This window comes from Symphodus melops, assembly GCF_947650265.1.
Source record: "Symphodus melops genome assembly, chromosome: 5".
In the NCBI taxonomy this organism is placed as follows: Eukaryota; Metazoa; Chordata; class Actinopteri; order Labriformes; family Labridae; genus Symphodus; species Symphodus melops.
Genome location: NC_136695.1, coordinates 6,304,455 through 6,323,186, shown reverse-complemented (window position 1 = coordinate 6,323,186; position 18,732 = coordinate 6,304,455). Strand labels below are relative to the sequence as shown.

Sequence of the window (18,732 nt, the reverse complement as noted above, 5' to 3'; positions counted from 1 at the left end):
ACAGGCAACTGTGGGGGGCTTGTTTGTGCAGATCAGGGCACACCAGTGAAATAAACATTGATATGTGTTTGAAGGAACAAGGAATTTTTAAGGTTGATTGTGCAACAATCAACCTTAAAAACACATGGTAAGTCAGGATCAGTTTGAAACGATGTGGTTTGTTTGATCCTTTAACCACAAGCAGAGAGCCTGTGGCAGGCTTGTTTTGTGTTTATGGATGGAATGAATCTTTTGAAACTGACTCTGATCAACTTTAGTGAGGTGTTTTGTCTAAAAATCATTCTTCTGTTATTAATCATTAGGTTTTTAAGAGCCTTTGGAGGCTCAGTTATAATTAATGAAGTGGCCTTTAAGAAGTTATTGGTGAGTATGAGAGAGAGTCCTCATAACTTTCCTATGTAGTAGACTCTTTTAACTCTACATTGTCTGTCCTTCTGCAAAATAATTGTAGAAATGTAGAAATGACAATTTGCATGGATCTACTTATTTCAAAAAATTGTGCCTCCACATTTGATCAAAGTTCCAGCTTAATGTTTTGTACTATCAATGATGCTGATAAAATTAGTAATATTATCAATAAAAAAACTATTCTTACCTTCATGTGGTACACTTTTTTTTTTTTTTTGGGGGGGGGGGGGGGGGGGTTAGTTTGACCATAGAGACAAGCATTACAAGTAAGAGATGGTGGGGGTGACATGGGCCACAGCAAAGGACTCAGCCTCTAAGACACATCTAAACTGCACTTTGCGATTTTGATCAGTGAATGTCTTGTCAATCTGAAAGACCAAAATTAGCATCCATGATGACTGAACAATATGTATACAAGAGTACTGCACTGCCCTCTAATGATGAAAAGTTTGAAAGGTTCAAAGTAATGATGCACTATATTCTTTGTTTATGTCTGAGCGTTCAACATTCCCTTTTTAAGTTAAAAACCAATCAAATGGCTTACTGTCAAAAATTTATTAACTGTTATATATTGCTAATATTGCTAAGGAATAATGTAGTAGTAGTTTGCCCTTGGCCTCTTTAGAGTTCTTAAAATGGGAAATGCCATCTCATTGAAATGTTCAGCTTTATTACGTGTTTTTTGTAATTGTACGATCTTTTATGACAATATACTTTTGTTTTATTTTTTGTAGAATAAAAGGATAGTAGAAAGAGATGGACGGTGAGATCTGAAAGAAGTGGGTGTGTCTGGGTATGTTCTCTGACGTTAAAGGCTAAAAACCTTTCTGACAATATCATTGGCTAAATTTCCGTGCGTCATGACGCCATGGTGTTGTTGGAGGTGCGTGCGCACCACATCGTCGGAGAGCTACCCGGAGCCACCAACCGGGTACTCAACAGCGTCTAAAAAAGCGTCCAAAGGATGCTCGTGTTTCAGGTGAGATAAAGTGAAATGTAGAAAAGTAAATCTAAAGAGAAGGCAGAAATACGTCCCGGCCTTCTCATACTTCTATAGCTGAGGAGAATATACGAACAGGTTAGTAATTGCTAAATATGAAACGGGAGCAACGCTGTTAGCCTTAGCTTACGTTAACTGACGTTAACCATACCTTAAAAACATGTGTCGGATTGTGTGGATTTCAGTCAGGTTTTGACTCGATACAGGCCGATAAACTGTCGTAGCCTGACAACAAAGCCGTTTAAAGAAGTATTACCTGGCTAAGGAGAATGCTGCTAGCTTGTTTACTTAGCAAGGAGGCAAACCTGCTGGAACAGAGATGTGGAAAAAAACGACCCACATATCTGCGAGAGAGGTCAATCCTTACCAAACATCAATTAATCGATCACTTTATTACCCTCAGGGATATGACCTTGTAGAATCGTATAACAGTTGTTGATGTAACATTGTGTTGTACCTGTGAGATTTGTATTTTAAAGGATTTATAAACGGACTAGTTAAGCTGTTGCTATGCGGAAGGTTATGTTGAGCATCGACGACGACAGTCCACATTTGTCTTCTCTCTGTCACCTTATTGATCCACCTGCTGTCAGACAGCTGCAGGTTGTGACACAGACACGTTGGTGCTGCTGCGTTTGCTTTCCCCTTTTGCTTCTTGTCATTCGATATCAGAATGAGTTCACAAAGGTGAGACAGGATGTCATGTTGGCACAAGATCATTTTACTACGATGTTGATAAGTGTGGAAAAATTAGTTTTAAGGAGTTACCAGGTGTCTTTATGTATTTTTAATCAGTGTGAGGGGGGCTTGTTTTTCCACTTCTGCTGACATGCTTCATTTTAGAACAGGAAAGTTCAGTTTCAAACAGCATTTCCTGTTACTGGGAAACTCAGGATTTCCCCTGGAAATGTGCAAAAAGGAAGTTGCGCACCACCTGATTGTTTTGATGCAATTAATTAAAACAATGATTGTCTGAAAGATATGGATGCATTACGAAGGTACTGGCGGAAACGGGCTTTGGAAGTAAACATTGGCTTTACATGAGTGCTTATGCTACCATGATAAAATGATGCTTTAATGATGCCCATTAGATGAAAGTGGGGGGTATCTGGGGGTCTGCGTCTGTCTGTTCATCAAAGAAAGAATGGCCATAGAATTTCACTGCAACTACAGAAGATACTTTTCTGAATAAGGGGAAGCAATTTAAGAACAAGGTTTGTGAATCCACCAAAATGAGATTAGATGTTATTACTGTTATTAATGCACTAAGTTTGGGATTGTTGTCACACACTTAGTTGAAACGTAATGATGAACACAGACATGATGAGAGGGAGAAAAGTCGAAACACTGAATTTAATATCAGTTCGTAAGGATGCTGGCTTCTTTTCACCCCACACAGGGTCTTAGTGGCATATTTATTTTACATCTTGGAAATGACTTCTCCATCAATAACATGTTGTTCTAACTTTGAGGGTGAGCTGGACAGTCATTGAAAGTGAAGGCTGTCAACACAGTTGTAACTGAGGAAGTCTTTGTTCACCCTATTCAGACTGGCCAGTCACAGCAGCTGTTGTGAAGTAGCACTCTGAAAAGGGCTTTAGTTTTAGGTGGGATGCCCAATCTCTTCTTTGACACAACACAGACACCTTTGATATTCGGTCTCATTGGTTGGTTGAACTCGTCTCTAAAGAACTGAACGTTGACTCACCCCTAACGAGGACTCTCCTTCTTCTCTCCTCCAGCATGCGGTGACCCAGTCTAAAGCCTGAATGTACATTCGGTCTGCTGGCAGCAACGGCAGGGGAACAGCTTAGATGAAGGATGAAGAGCCCGGTGCACAGATGCAGGGATGTGGAGCATGGGCGTGGGCTGGCAGGGGCCGGGTCAGGGACCACCTGCATACAGACCGAGCAGCGCATTCCCATCTCCAAAGACGTCATCACGTCGTCCTCTGCCTCTGCCATGTGGTTCATCAGGGATGCCTGCGGCATCGTGTGTGCTGTCATCACCTGGATGCTGGTGTTTTATGCAGAGTTTGTGGTACTTTTTGTGATGTTGCTGCCCTCCAAGAATCTGACATACAGCATTGTGAACGGGACCCTCTTCAACATTTTGGCCTTCCTCGCCCTTGCTTCACACCTTAGAGCAATGTGCACTGACCCTGTAAGTGAAAGAACTCTTGAGACATACAATAACTTTAATAAACATCCTGACTAGTTTATCTTTCTAATCTTGATAAGGGGAACAAATGACTGCCATTTGTTTAATAATGCTAACTAATGAGCTTCAAATTATGCTGAAGTTATGACTGAATGCTCCTGTTTCTTGTTAGGGAGCTGTGCCAAAAGGAAATGCTACAAAGGAATACATAGAGAGCCTTCAGCTGAAACCAGGGCAGGTGGTCTACAAATGTCCCAAGTGCTGCAGCATCAAGCCTGACCGAGCTCACCACTGCAGGTAGGACAAACAGGACATGCAACTAACTGCTGCGCTGGCACTCACACACCTAATCCAACACCTACAGCTGCTGTGTTTTGATGCAGTAAAGAAGTCATACAGTTTTAACCCCTTGATGCCTGTTGTTGCGAATTTGCATCACATCGCTTCCCCCACAAAAATAGTGTCCGTATTCCTCCACTGCCGGTTGATGCACTTTCAATACATGCCTAGGAACCTTTTGCAAGCATTAGTTTGTCATAGGACCAGTCAGAGACAGAACGACATCCGTTTGATGTGCTATGTATGTGCTATTTTTATGTAATATCTATTTATGTGCTATTTTCAAATTAATTAATTTAGCATCTTCTTGAAAGCAGAAACACATAAAAAAAAATGTTTCAATACTTGGAAACAAATTCAGGCGTCAAGGGTTTAATACACATTGTACAATGGTTTATTTGTCAATAAGAAAGTTCCTTTTATTAAAGGGATACTTCACCCATTTGCATGAAGCTTTGTATCATTAGAAACATGGTAGTAGTGTTGAATGGTCGTGAATCCAGCGCTCATTTTGCCCTGAGACGAGAAAAATTTGTATTTCTTTGCTTGAAAGTTTTCTTCATGTGATGCAAAAAGCGTCATATTGCAACACAGCTTCATGTAAATGGGTGAAGTATCCCTTTAACTTTTAATATTGCCTTTTGAAAACATTGTTTTGAATTTGTAGCAGTAGGCTGTTGATCTTTTAAATCTTAACCTCGTTTATTAGAAACCTAACTTGCTGGATCTCTCACAGTGTTTGCAAACGTTGCATAAGGAAGATGGACCACCACTGCCCCTGGGTCAATAACTGTGTCGGGGAGAACAACCAAAAGTATTTTGTGCTTTTCACAGTAAGTTCCCTTTCAGAGTGCGTCTTTTATAATGTTGTCGATCAGATGTTTTCAGAGGCTAATGTGTCATCAGATTGGAGAAGCTTTTAAAAAAAAAAAAATTATATATATATATATATATATATATATATATAATTAATTAATTTCAGGCTAAAGTATGTATGGAAACTCAGTTCAGTATTACACTCAAGGTTACAAACCTGACGAGAAGAACAAACCTGAAGCTGGTGTGAAGTGCAAAACCATTGCTGTGGTGCAGGATGTATGCAGATTTGTTTACAGTTACTAGAATGTGGTGGATGTTTATTCAGTGGCTCTTCCTGTTTTTGTCCCTTTTTTATTAGATGTATATTGCACTCGTCTCTCTCCATTCTCTGGTCATGGTGGTCTTCCATTTCCTCAACTGCTTTGAAGACGATTGGACAAGTGAGTGTTTCCTTTAAAAATGACTGCTAGTTGGAAGCATCCTCCTGTGAAGTCTCTTCAACTGGGGTGTTCTTTTTTTATCAGCTGTCTAAAATCCTTTTTTACATAAATGTAAAAGCAAACATTTTAAATCTTAAGTCAGGAGGACCCAAAGCCAGGTCAGTCAGGTCGATGTGTTTTAACTTTGTCATCCAGTGTACACAGTTCAGTGTTGGAGAAACAGCATGTGAGGCTTTAGAGAGAAAGAACGTCTGGAAGTGATCCCGCGCTATTCATTGTTCACAACAGTGTTAGCAAAAGCTCATTTACTCACCGAGTGCTGCTCCTCTCTGAATCAAACTGATGAAAGGCTGAAAAAAAGGCTCTTCTTAGAGACACATCTTCAACTACAGGCAAGTCTCCTCTACAGGGTTTTTACAAAGTAGAGGAGGCTGTCTGCTTTTATGAAAGCATCTCCTTCCCTGACCTTGTTCACAATGTTCTTTTTATTTTTCTGTCAGCCACATCATTTACAGAAGTTTAATCCTCTCCATGATAAAAAAAAAAGACCAAGCCATTAAAGTCAGTAAAAAAAAAAAGATAAATAAATATCGAGTTAAAAATCAGTGTCTCTCAAGAGCTCTTCCGTTCTGAGGATAGTGCTGAAATGTACTTCATCTTGTTTCTGACATGTTTCAGACATCACAATGAACTCTCCTCTAATTAAGGACTACAGTGAAATATCTTGGAAGAATTATGTTCGTTTGAAAATGGCATTGAATGTTTTATTGTCTGGCTGACAGAAAACGTTGTCGTGAAGGAGAACAATGGGACTGATACAGGCTGATATTGAAGCTAATGTTGAACTGTTTAAAAAAACAAACTGCAGTTAGCTTCAGCTCCATTTGATTAATCGAACCAAAGGTACGCTGTACGCTACCTTCTTGGGAAGGTAGCGTACAGCCTTTCAACAACCCCCCCCCCCCCCCCCCCCCCCCCTCTCTCAGCATCTGAAAACACGTGTTGGAGTTTCTGTCAATAAATCAGCGTCATTTTTATTCAATCAGTCCAACTTTGTGCACAGGCAAAGCTTAAAAACAACATTGCAACCTTACCATCTTGCTCTTGATCACCCCCTTCTCTCCCCCTGTTACTAAAGCACCCTCACTAGGTATTGAGTGGGCTTAGCCCTGCATTAAAGGTTTACATCCTCACTGTAGTGTAGTGTTCCCAGTGGGATTGTGCTAGTTTATTTGATCTTAGTTTCTAGCATTTCCTCATATGCCCCTTCATTTATCTTCCTCCATTTCCCTCCATCCCCCAGAGTGCAGTACCTTCTCTCCTCCAGCTACAGTCATCCTCCTCATACTCCTGTGCTTTGAAGGTCTCCTCTTTCTCATCTTCACCTCTGTGATGTTCGGCACCCAAGTCCACTCCATCTGTACCGACGAGACCGTAAGTGACCCATGTAGTAACCAACAGTCCTCTCTCTTCCTGACCTCTTATTTCCTATTTCATTTCTTCCTCCTGCTCTTCTCCCTGCTGCTGCCAGCCAGCCTTTTTTTTAATTTTATTTCCATGAGCAAACTTGAACCTTTCCTTCTAGTTCAAGCTGTTAACAGCGAAGGGATGTCTCTCCTGTTGCTGACTGATGTCGAATAACATGCAACAAGTTCCAGGTTGTGGTTAAAAATGAGTCACTGCAAAAAAAAAAAAGTTCTCTATTGGGTTCTTGTTTGTGATAAAAGTCGGTACTACAGGCCAGACACCAAACCTCTATGAGTCATGAAATGCTGCAGCCAAAGAGGTAGAAGATATAGTTTGCAAAGTGACATATTAGCTGCAAATTAGTTTTCATCAAGTGATCAATTTGTCCATGTATCAGTGGGTGAAGGAATCAGTGTCCTCCCCCCTTTGTAGTTTGGTGTCATCCTTAAATCACTCAGCCTGTTGGGTGCCAGTGTATCGGAGCTCACCAAACCCAACTTCTTTTTGTCTGCAACTCAGACAGAGACTGTACAGCACACAGAGGGAAAGGCAACAGGACTAGAGGTCTTCACAGGTCACCCCCCACCGATGAGCCTGACACCCTCACAGGAGTCCATGCACAATGTCAAATATTTTACAATGTGGTCTGACTCAGGTGTTTACTCTTTGACAGCAGATACCATTTCTGTTCCAAAATAATCATTACATGCAAGTGGATCTGTGGAGATCATAAGAGAAACGTGTATCAGACAACAATTTCATCCTCTTCTGTTCAGTTTATTAATATATCTGTCTTTGCCCGTTGACGGTATTGAATCAGTATGGGTTATGACAGCTTGTACACACTGGCATCAGAGTGTAAAATGGAATGTTTGCATTATTGATGACTGGGGAAAATGATTGTTTTTCCCCACGGGATCCTGTCAGCTTTTATTACAGTTACTTTTAAACTGTTTTGTTTTTTTCTGAAGTAGTTTGACTTCTTCATCCCTGATGATGGAGTTATAATACATGGGTCAGAGTTAGCTTACTGCTCAGCACATTACCATTTACTTTGAGTAGGAGTGGCATACGCCAGTTTTAGGCCCCAGTTTGTGTTTCAGGCAAGGCTTACAAAAGAGATACCAGAACTCTGTCGTGCTTCTTCCAGAAATACTCTGGATGGAGTCCATAATAACTAGAAAGATAGGTGTGGTATGAAAGTGTACAGAACACATTTCAAAGTTCAAGACCAATGCGTCGACAATAAACCAGCCAAACAATTTAGTTGGTTATATAAAGCTTCAAATTATCACGTGAAACGTTTACACACAGCAAGCGTGGCCAACAATGTTAAAACATTGTTTAAAAGGATAGGGATAGAAAATCTGAACGCTTTCTCTTCCCATTCCCAGGTTCTAACTTTTTTTTGGGGGGGGGGCTTGCTTATCAGGCTGTGAGAGAGACTTATCAGGGTTCAGGTCCGTCATTTGACCTGTGAAGACCTCTGAATAGAGCAGACAAAGCTACACAATGCCTGTTGAGAAATCCCCTTTTTCACACTGAGTCTATGAACCAAATCATTTTTTCAAAAATAGGATTTTTCATTTTTCAAGGATTGTGATCACTGACTGACTGATTCACAAACGCCAACCAACTGAAGTGTGGTTGTCTCTCGTTTTCAGGGCATAGAGCAGTTGAAAAAGGAAGAGAGAAGATGGGCTAAAAAAACTAAGTGGATGAACATGAGGGCGGTATTTGGACACCCTTTCTCCTTTTTGTGGTTTAGTCCCTTCTCCACCCCTGACCACGGGAAGGCTGAGACCTATCAGTATGTGGTGTGAGAGCTCAGCGCAGGGAGACGAGGCGGCTGTATCACAACCAGAGTGGGAAGCCCCACTCAGCCCCACAGAGCCGAGCTATGGTGCTCTGATGCTCCAAATGCTGAACATGATTTATCTCCCACGCTCGCTGTGAACCGCTTTCCATCTGCTTTTTGTGTTGCCAACTAAGTGCGCTATACGTTTATTCTTGTGTTGCCTTGGGTGAGTCGAGTTGCAGAGAAAAAGAAAACACTTTTTAGTTTGTGAATCCTGTTTTTGACGACACTGTGATTAATCTGTTTTTTTTTTCTGAGCTGTTTCTATTTCTGTTGTTGTATCCGAAGCCTTCTCTCTTCCTGCTTGCTTTTCTCTTTTCTGTGATGAAGTTTTAAGTTCAGCTGAATTCCACCAAAAGCCAATTTCTCACTTATATCCTGCCGTGTCTGGCCATGATGATGGTTTTAGTTTGGGGTCAAGGCTTTGTATCCACTTGCATTTTTGTTTCTTGACTAAAGGCAGGGTAGGTAGTTTTTGAAAACTAGCATGATTTTGAAAGTAGCATCCTCTCGTTCTCTGTATTCACTCACCCCCTCCCCTCTGTGCTCCATTAAAATCCACGCCCCCTCACTTACACGCACGAGCACCATTGTTCCAGAAGCTGATTTCAGCTCATGTTTGTGGACTCATCCATGCGTGGGGTAGAGAGGCTTGATTGGTTTAATTAAACGTGTACGGACATTGGCATTTAGTTGTTTACAACTGCTACAGATAATTTTTTTTTGTTTCTCTTTCAGAGCACAAAAGTTAGAAAATTACCTACCCTGCCTTTAGTCTATTTATCTATAAAATCTCATCCTTTAAAAAAAGTGCCATCATGTTTAAAGAGCCTGAGTAATCAAACAGTTATTTGTTTGGGCAAAATCATGGTAAAAGGTCATCTAGACCACCGCTAATACAGATTTATGTCAACATGCAAATAATAATGGTAAACATAATGATGCATTAAAATGAAGTACTTTAAGGATTAGCAGTTAGGGTCTGACCGTTTACGCCTTAAAAAAAAACAAGATATAAGAAGGACAGATAATATTAATTGAAGCAATTGGAATCAAGTAGATCCACTCTGATCCCTATGGCAACCACAGAGACAAGGGAGCACAAGTTGGTAACATAACAGAGAGAAAGAAGCAGGGACAGGAGCTCGCTGTGTCAGGCCCCTTGGCACTCTAAAGCCTTGTAGCCACCAGGCGGTTCAGTCTCTGTACGGCACGACACAAAATGCGTGCTGTACAGAGACTAAAGCCAGGAAAGCGCCCCAAGTCACCGATTTCACCGTAGCATCCTAACTTTTGGGACCGGTGCCAAGTAAAAGGTGGAGCTAAACACTGCTGTCTGTTGATTGGTCGAAAGATGTGTCACTTCCCATGCGACAGCAGCATTAAAGGACAAACACAACACCACCGTGTTTTAAATACACAAAGCTTGATTGCGTTTTGTAACTGAGAGCCACATGCCAGTGACAGAGTAGATGTAGAGTAGCTGACGCGCGGCTATCGGCATCTGGCTTACACGCTGCCTATCAAATAGGGCATGGTTTGCTGTGGAAACACAAACAGGATCAGGCATTACTGAACCAAAACAAACCGTACATACCGATCCATACCAGACCGCTTGGTGGAAACGGGGCTTAGGTCAACGGCAGCATTGCTTGGGGCTGGTCCAGTCGGAGCCTGAGTCATTGCTATGAGGTTAGCCCAAAGGGAATATTTTAAACCTACATTTCAGGGGGTTGCCTCTGGACCATTTCCTTCCATTCGTGCGGTTCATTGGTCTGAAGAACTGTGAGCTCTTGAATTATGTTTAACATGACACTTTTATATACACAACAGTCCAAACCCCAAAATGTTTATTCAGCTGTCACAGAAGTGACAAACCAACCATGAGAATAATTTCTAATGAACTTTATTCTAGTTAACATTTCGCTAAATCAGCTAATCATTACGGATGTCATTTGTGATCCACAAATAATGACATCTAAGCAAATTGTTGACAGTTTGAATTTTCATCATAAAATCAAGGTGACATCAGGTACAAACATGTACATAGATGTCAGTGTTTAAAACATGAAAGTCGTCCAAGACCCCATTTGTATCCAGTAGTTACTGTAAACAAATCCATCAGCATGGCTACATGGCATCAAGATGTAAGTGGAAAAGTGGGTTTCTGGGTCACTTAGATGAATTAACCCTTTCAACTTCATTATTTTCACACAAATGGATGCTAAATATGAAGCTTACAAAGCAATGCAGAATGGCCTTAAACCTGCATTCTTTCTAATGGCCAGTAGTGGGCAATCCACTGAGTACTGAAATAACACCAATTGTTCAGAAGTCTGAAAATAATGAAACTGTATATTTGGTTAACACTGGTTCCAAAAAACAAGAGGATCACATACAGAGTCTGGTGTCTGACTTCCTGTCCTGCTCCATGGTAAATTGATGTGCCATGCTCCAGTATCCAGGAAAACATACAAGCCTTACATATCTGCTGCAAAGTGACAAGTGACAAAGGGACTACCAGAGCTAAAACCAAGGCCAGTGGAAGCACACACATTGAAGTCAAGTCACCTCTGCTGCTGTCAATTCATGTCTGATGGAATTTAGCAGCAAAAGGTCTAATCATGTTCCCCTAAAATGGATTTGATTTGATTAATGATTGGTGATCAATTTTAGGGTACTTTCGGAGTTAACGTCTTCTAAAGTCCATTGTTGGAGAACTCTGCAAACGGGTCCTTTCTAAGGCTAACCAATTTTAAATTATACAGAATAGAGTTAATAAAGGAGCAGTTTTCCAGCATAGTTGTGGATATTTGGATAAATAATTTGATGAAGCCTTGTTAGGCCAACTGCTTCACCATTTACTAATCAAAATAATGTCTTCTGATACAAATGTGATAGCTACTTCCCAATGTTTTACAATTGCTCTTTTTTTTATTCATCATTAAGAATCTGTACATCACACCACATGAAACTCATAGGGATCCTTTTACAAAGTATCACTAGTTCTAATAGGGAATTCAAAGGGGTCCTTTTAACAGGGTGTTGAATTTCAGCTCCACACCTGAAGTGTTTTTCTGGGGTAAACGAGGTTTAAAAAGGGAGTTTAAGTGTTTTAATTGACTTTAATAGCTTCGGTACAGTCTGCACAGTGGTGAGTGTCCTCCCTGATTTCTCTGATACATGCTGGACACAAACAAAGCTTTTGTTGAGGAGTAGCAATGTCCCCTTTTTTTTAAATCAAAGCAAGGCAGCATGTGTTTTTGTTTGTTCTATCCAACAGAATCCAGAATCAAAATTCAACCTTGCCATGGCCTAGGAAAGTTTGTTTTCTAGTACAACTTCACCAACTACCAAGATGCATGGAGAGTGAAAGGCTCGAAGAGGCCGAAAAGCTCCAGCAACACTTGGAGTATGACGAGCAACTGTATTAGACCAATAAAGCGGATCTTCTTACTTCAAGTGTTGCTGGAGGTTTTTTGACCTCTTGGAAAGTTTGAAGGAACGTTTATTTTCAGGGCTAAATGACCATGGCTATGGCCAGTCTGTCAGTCACAGCTTGTCTGTCAGCAGTAAAATATGTTTTTTTTAAATGCTGTGGTTACCAGACCAGTCAATCACAGCACTCTAAAAGGCTCAATCTCCCTTTTTTCGATGAACGGTTGTGCTGCTGAAACCATCACAAACATGATCAGTAGACAGTAAAACAGCCCCTGTGCTTCAAACACATGCCCCTTTTTTACATTTAGCATTTTGGATTTAATGACCTCCACAATTACATGACTAATTTGGTAAGCTTTGACATGAAAATCCTCAGAAAAAAAGGGAGTCTGGCTTTGCTTTAAAATAGTATTTGCTGGTTAAAACCAAATGGGTTTTAACCATCAAGCAGAGAAGCGCCATATGAAGTGTAAACCTGTACAGCGGACTCTATTTCTGGACTTTTGCAATTTATGTCAAAGTACAGCATTTAATATTCCTCATTGACTGAGTACTTAAAAGGTTCATTTGCACTTTGTTTTTATCATTAAGAATTCTTCTGCTCTGTTCTAATGTTTGCATTTTATTCTTTATTCTTCCTTTCTTTGTTTACATTATATTGTATGTATCTTTGGTATCTGAATGCATTGTTCAGGTGAAGGCTGGTTTATTACTGTATGTGAATCACTGCTGGTATGATGATGCGGGCCGTGCTGGTGACAGTGATGGAGAGATGATTTGTTTTTTTACTGAAATTTTAATTCTTTCTAAATATTCTTAAGATCTTTCAGCACATTCGCAGAGAATAAATATTTCTCAGTTGCGATGCAAAAAGTGTGTTTGCTTGCTTTTCTGATGTTATGTCCTTCAAGTGAGGAGGGCAGTTCACATCCAAAGAATGTGTTTATGCCTCTGTTTTATCAAACACTGTTAAACTAAAGGTTTCCACTTCTCCTGCATTCAGGCCTCTCACACCCTGCATTGTTGAACTTTCACTCTGTCCTTGTCTTTCATTCTGTTCCCACTGTACTGTCCGTAATCTACCCTTTCCCATCAAATGTTCTCTCCACACTCATGCATTTGCTTTGGTTGATAACTCGCTCTGCCAAACGCTTTCTGAAGCAGACAACTCTTTGTAGACTTAAGGAGAGGTAAGCTGCAACAAAGGTCACTATGATGTCCAGCTAAGTTTAATACATCACGAGCATGCAGATTTCAACCTGAAGACCAAAGTGTGCTACATGTCTTTTTTTTCGCTCTTTCTGTTTTCAACCAAACATAATGAAGCATTGAGTGTGATCTGGTGCATGCACTGTGACCATAAGACATCTTAGCTTCTTCCACAGGCTTTTTTTTTTTCTTTTTCAGTTTTTATTTAGAGTGCATGTGAGTCATTTTATACAGTGTTTTATTGCATTTTAGGCAGGTTTCTCAGTACAAACTGTAAATATTCAAAGATAGTCTTAAACTATTTAAATACAACCCTTAAAGGCAAGGTTGGTCATTTTCTCCAGATATACTTTGAAAGATTTTGGTTGAAATTGTCTCTAGAAATGAATTGAATATCTCATGTGCTCTGAAAAAGGAACAAAGAAAACCTGTCATCCGTAGCAGTAAACATGCAAAAAAAACTTCAACCAGTGGCTGTTATGAGGCGCCAATTTAATAAACCAATCATTCGTCCCTGCTCGTTCTCTACCCCTTGCGTGCCCACACTCAAAGTGCGAGGGGCGTAGCTTTTGAAGGAGCACAGAGGGAATGCTACTTTCAGAATCATGCTAGTTTTCATAAATTACCAACCTGGCCTTTTAGTGGCTTATTGTACTTGAAGAGGAATTGGTTCCTGGAACATAAACTCAAATGTTCTTAACCTGAGCATATAGCAGCCAGAGACGTTTGTCTCTCAAACACACAGAGAAAGAAAAGCACCTTGAGGAGCGGTGACAGCATACTTGCTCATAGTGATCAGGTCAACAGTCCTCACTTGCTTTATTTCACTCTGCTGAAGCTTAACAGGAGATAATGGCAATATTAGCAACACTGCACCTCAGAAAAGTCTATTTCTGAGGTGCAGAGACAATGTGAATCAGGAGAAGCATCCAGATCAGTGTATATTATTCAGATATGTTCAGAATAGGTCAAAATGTTTCACTCTTATGGTCAGAACAGGGTCAGCGAGGCATCATTTCAGACTTTTTTTTTTTTTTTTTTCCAACTCCACTGGACAATTCTTGTAGCACTGCAGTGCTGACGCTGCATCAGAAACAAATTTAAGAACAAGCAATAATTAAAGAATAATACAGAATACTTTTTCTTTCAGTTAAATTACTGCAAATCATGTTTTTTGGTTCATGGATGTACCCATCATGCACCTGTTGGTTTGTTGACAGAATGAGATTCTCTCATGAGATGCAAAGACAGCAAACATCAATCCTGTCTGCTGTATGTATAGATAGATAGATAGATAGATAGATAGATAGATAGATAGATACTTTATTGATTCTGAGGGAAATTAAAATCAGTGCATGAGAAACACTCAAAGAGCTAACAAACATGTCAGGTGGGTTCAGGCTCTTATAGCTGCTGTGATGTGGGAAATGTAAATATAAATTAGATTTTCAAAAAATAAATACTGGAGCACAGACTTCTTACGTGGCCAGTGAGTACATTGAATCCCAGAAAAAAAGAATTTAAGCACCAACACAATCCAGCAGCTGGACATTAAAAAGACGGCTTGCAGCATCCACCTGTCAGTCAAAGTAGACATATCACTTTGAGCCCTAATAAATGAGTCTGCACATCTTAAGCCCAGTTTGTTTTGAGAAACAAGCCCAAAGAATTAAATCATACTGTGTTGTTGCAGTTTGAGAAATCATCGTTGTCATTGTTGTGATGGAAAGTGCATGAAGAAAATGGCAGACGTCCAGTCCTGTTTGATAAGCCTCTTTCACTTCAGACTGTTTTTTATTGTCTTCCTCAGGGAATCGAGCGTTTGAAGGGAGAAACGGGGAAGTGGGGGAAGGTGCCATGTTGGGAGGCCATGAAAATAGCGTTTGGTGGCCCCTTCTCTCTGTCCTGGTGCAGCCCCTTCGCAGGGCTGAGCTGCAAGACAACCCCCGCAGAACACGTCACTGTCCCACAGGGGGACATCATCGAGGAGGACATCATAGAGATACCACTAGAATAGCCTTGTCTGTCTTAACAAAACACAAATGAACTCTTTGGATCTTTTTGGGCTTTCCAACTAGTGACAAACCTTGTGCAATTCATTTATTTATTTTTTATCTCAAAGACTTTTCTATGTGTAAGTATGGCCTCTTATTCTCAGTGCAGCCAGCAAGCAGAGTTAGGGGTACAGCTGGTCAGTTATGAGATTTTTTAACCCAATAGTGACTTCAGAATGAAAAAATAGCAGAATGTGAATATGGCAGCTGATATATTGAATTTTTTTCCTTAGTCACAAAAGTTGAACTTTTCCATTTGGATAGTAAGCCAATTTGACTATGCAAAGTCACTCAGGTGTCCTCCTTATATTATAAACATTATTAAAGAAAAAGTACGTAATTATACGTCGTCTATCACTTTTAGAGAGGACCAAGACTCCAAAATGCGCAAACACTACTCAGAGTATTCTGAACAGTCATTATTAACAGATGTGACTTCTCAGTCTATGTTCAAATACCTCTGCTCTTGGTATCGACCGATACCAAGTACCAGTGTTCAGTAACTAAACTGTATGCCCTCAGTGTTTGAAAGTAAACGATGCACATTGTTTTCTGTAGGTGAAATATCACAACTTTGCAGATAATGAAAGGAGCAATGACTTTGATGTAGCAGTAGTAAAAAAAAGAAAAAAATTTAAAAAAAAAGTCCTAACAGCTGACATGCCATCTCCATGTGGCGAACAATTGGCTCCTAACGTTGGGCAACCATGACGAAGTACACATACAGTATATTTAAACAAGGAATTGAATAGTACCAATAACAGCACAGGATTGGCCTATCCTATCCAGCTGTTTTTATCAAACCATTACAAGTAACTTTATTGATAAGTCTGTTTGTAAATAAGAGTAAGAGCAGGTTTTTCTGATGAGAACAACATGAACCGCCTGAGCAATGTTCTCTACAAATATTATATAAACATCTGTCATATTGGCTCACATAAGTAAACATACATAATAACCAATATATGTGTAAAAGGCCCATGTCTACAAACTGTAGGATAGCATCTAATGTGCAGGAGTTAGCTTAAGATTTTGTGAATACTTTAACCAAACTGTATCTTTGCCCTTTATAAATGTTCCGCTGTTGCACAAATGGAAATCTTTAATGATATGTAAATGATCCTTTTCTACTCACCTTGTGCTGCCAAACCTGCAGTATTTATGATAATAGATTCAAAACTAACTAAGTGAAGGAGCCAGAAGGACTCCAAAGCACAACCAAAGTGACTCTGACTTTAACTTGGGAAGATGATGGATGTTACAGCGTGTCATTGAGCCGTCTCAGGTGAACACTAACAGTAGCACTTGTGTGACATATGGAAGAAATGTTTTCTTTTAACCACTTTGCTGTCTCTGATGCCTTTTGTTTGAGTTTGTGAATTCACATTGTGCCTTATCTGTCTTGACAAGCAAACGTTTAAATGTGTGGAGAAAAAAAATGGTGATACTAGATACAATTAACCACTCGTACATCCTATTCAGGCCTCTGTGTCTGTCTTCGCCATATTCATCTTTATCTGCCTGGTAAAAATGGGAACTAGACAGTAACTGACTTTATATGGAAGAGATAAGGTTATCAAGTAAGGTGCTGGATAAGGGCTTTGATCTGTCCAATAGGTGCTGGTTGTAATGGGACCACTCATGTTTTTTGTTTACATTATTTTAACAAAACTGGTTTCTCATTGTTTGGGTTATTTTTTTTTATTTCATTAAAAGCATTTTTCATAACTGCACTCTTTCGATTGTTTTTCTTTATAACATTATCCTCGTTTTCAACACGTTTATAGACAGGCTAGAGACACGTATGTGTAAGTAAGTGTTTGAAAAACATAGTTCAGTGTATTTTGCACTATGTCACCTGCTTTGCTGTACATTTTCAGACTCGCCACAGGACAATAGATCTCATGTATGTTAATGTGAAGGATGCATACAGAGCGACTCCCCTCCCCCCATTAGGGAAGTCTGATCACAACTTGGTTCACCTACAGCCATCTTACACCCCCCTGGTCCAAAAGCTGCCGGTTAAAACTCGATCCATCAGGAGGTGGTCCCCAGAGATGGAAAGTGCCCTCAGAGACTGTTATAACACCACAGCCTGGGAGGTGCTGATGGATCCGCATGGTGAGGATATAGAGGGGATGACACACTGTGTGATGGATTACTTGAACTTCTGCGTCGACGTGGTCGCCCCTGTTAAGACTGTACGCTGTTTCCCTAATAACAAGCCATGGGTAACGCGGGAAGTTAAGGCTGTCCTTAATAAAAAGAAGGCTGCCTTCAGGAGCAGAGACAGGGAGGCCATGAAGGCAGCACAGCAGGAGGTCAAGTGCTGTGTGAGGGAAGCAAAGGACACCTACAGGAGAAAGGTGGAACAAAAGCTGAGGGAAAACAACATGAGAGAGGTCTGGGAAGGTGTGAGGACCATTACAGGTCACAACACAAAGACCAGGGCCGCAGGGGGAACAATGGAGAGGGCAAACGAACTGAACGACTTCTTCAACCGGTTCGACCAGTCCCTGTCCCCCCCCCTCTCCCACCCTCACCGCAGCCATCTCTCCTCCTTCCCTCTGCACACCTCCCCCCGGAAACCACAACACCCCCCTCCTCAACACAATCTCCGCCCCATCTTACCACAGACCAGGTCAAAGGACAGCTGAGGAAGCTCCAACCCAGGAAAGCAGCAGGTCCGGACAAAGTGTGTCCAAGGCTATTGAAGACCTGCGCTGATGAACTGGGGGAACCACTACAACGGCTCTTCAACCTTAGCCTGCAGCTAGGGAGAGTGCCCACCCTATGGAAGACATCATGCATCGTTCCGGTTCCAAAGAAGAACCGGCCCAGCGAGCTGAATGACTTCCGACCAGTGGCACTTACTCTCTGACTACCTCACGGGCAGGCCTCAGTACGTCAGGCTGATGGACATCATGTCAGACACTGTGGTCAGCAGCACTGGAGCCCCCCAGGGCACAGTGCTGGCCCCTGTTCTCTTCACCCTGTACACCTCGGACTTCTGCTACAACTCTGAGCTGTGTCACATACAGAAGTACGCTGACGACACAGCCATTGTCGGGTGTATCAGGGATGGCAGGGAGGAGGAGTACCGGACACTGGTGGGGGACTTTGCTGCATGGTGCCACACGAACCAGCTACAGCTCAACACCTCTAAGACCAAGGAGCTGGTCATTGACTTTGGGAGGTCCAGACAGAGGATGCAACCTCTTCTGTTAGAGGGAGCTGAAGTGGAGGCTGTGGACTCCTACAAATACCTCGGGCTGTGTCTAGACAATAAACTGGACTGGACAACACACACCAACCACCTGTACGGGAAGACACAAAGCAGGATGAACTTCCTAAGGAGACTGCGGTCCTTTAACATCTGCAGCAAGTTGCTGGGGATGTTTTACCAGTCCGTGGTTTCCAGCGTGCTTTTTTACACCGTGATATGCTGGGGGGGCAGCATATCCAAACAGCACACATCCAGACTGGACAAATTGATCAGGCGGGCCGGCTCTGTGGTCGGCATGAAGCTGGACTCTG

The 18,732-nt window shown here is 41.2% G+C and overlaps 1 protein-coding gene across 3 annotated transcripts; it reads left to right on the top strand.

The window, feature by feature from the left end:
* Positions 1 to 1,270: 1,270 nt before the first annotated feature.
* On the top strand, positions 1,271 to 16,928 carry zdhhc3a (zDHHC palmitoyltransferase 3a). 3 transcript variants are annotated; one of them, XM_079343095.1, is made up of 7 exons: positions 1,271 to 1,387; positions 3,151 to 3,571; positions 3,741 to 3,865; positions 4,644 to 4,740; positions 5,085 to 5,166; positions 6,470 to 6,600; positions 14,952 to 16,928. In XM_079343095.1, exons 2-7 carry the CDS (start codon positions 3,230 to 3,232, stop codon positions 15,156 to 15,158), a joined length of 984 nt encoding a protein of 327 aa, XP_079199221.1. In that variant the 5' UTR covers positions 1,271 to 1,387; positions 3,151 to 3,229; the 3' UTR covers positions 15,159 to 16,928. The 3 variants fall into 3 exon arrangements, with proteins under 3 accessions (XP_079199221.1, XP_079199223.1, XP_079199222.1); XM_079343097.1 differs by lacking the exon at positions 14,952 to 16,928 and adding an exon at positions 8,298 to 9,236; XM_079343096.1 differs by lacking the exon at positions 1,271 to 1,387 and adding an exon at positions 1,394 to 1,486.
* The last annotated feature ends 1,804 nt before the right edge of the window (positions 16,929 to 18,732 follow it).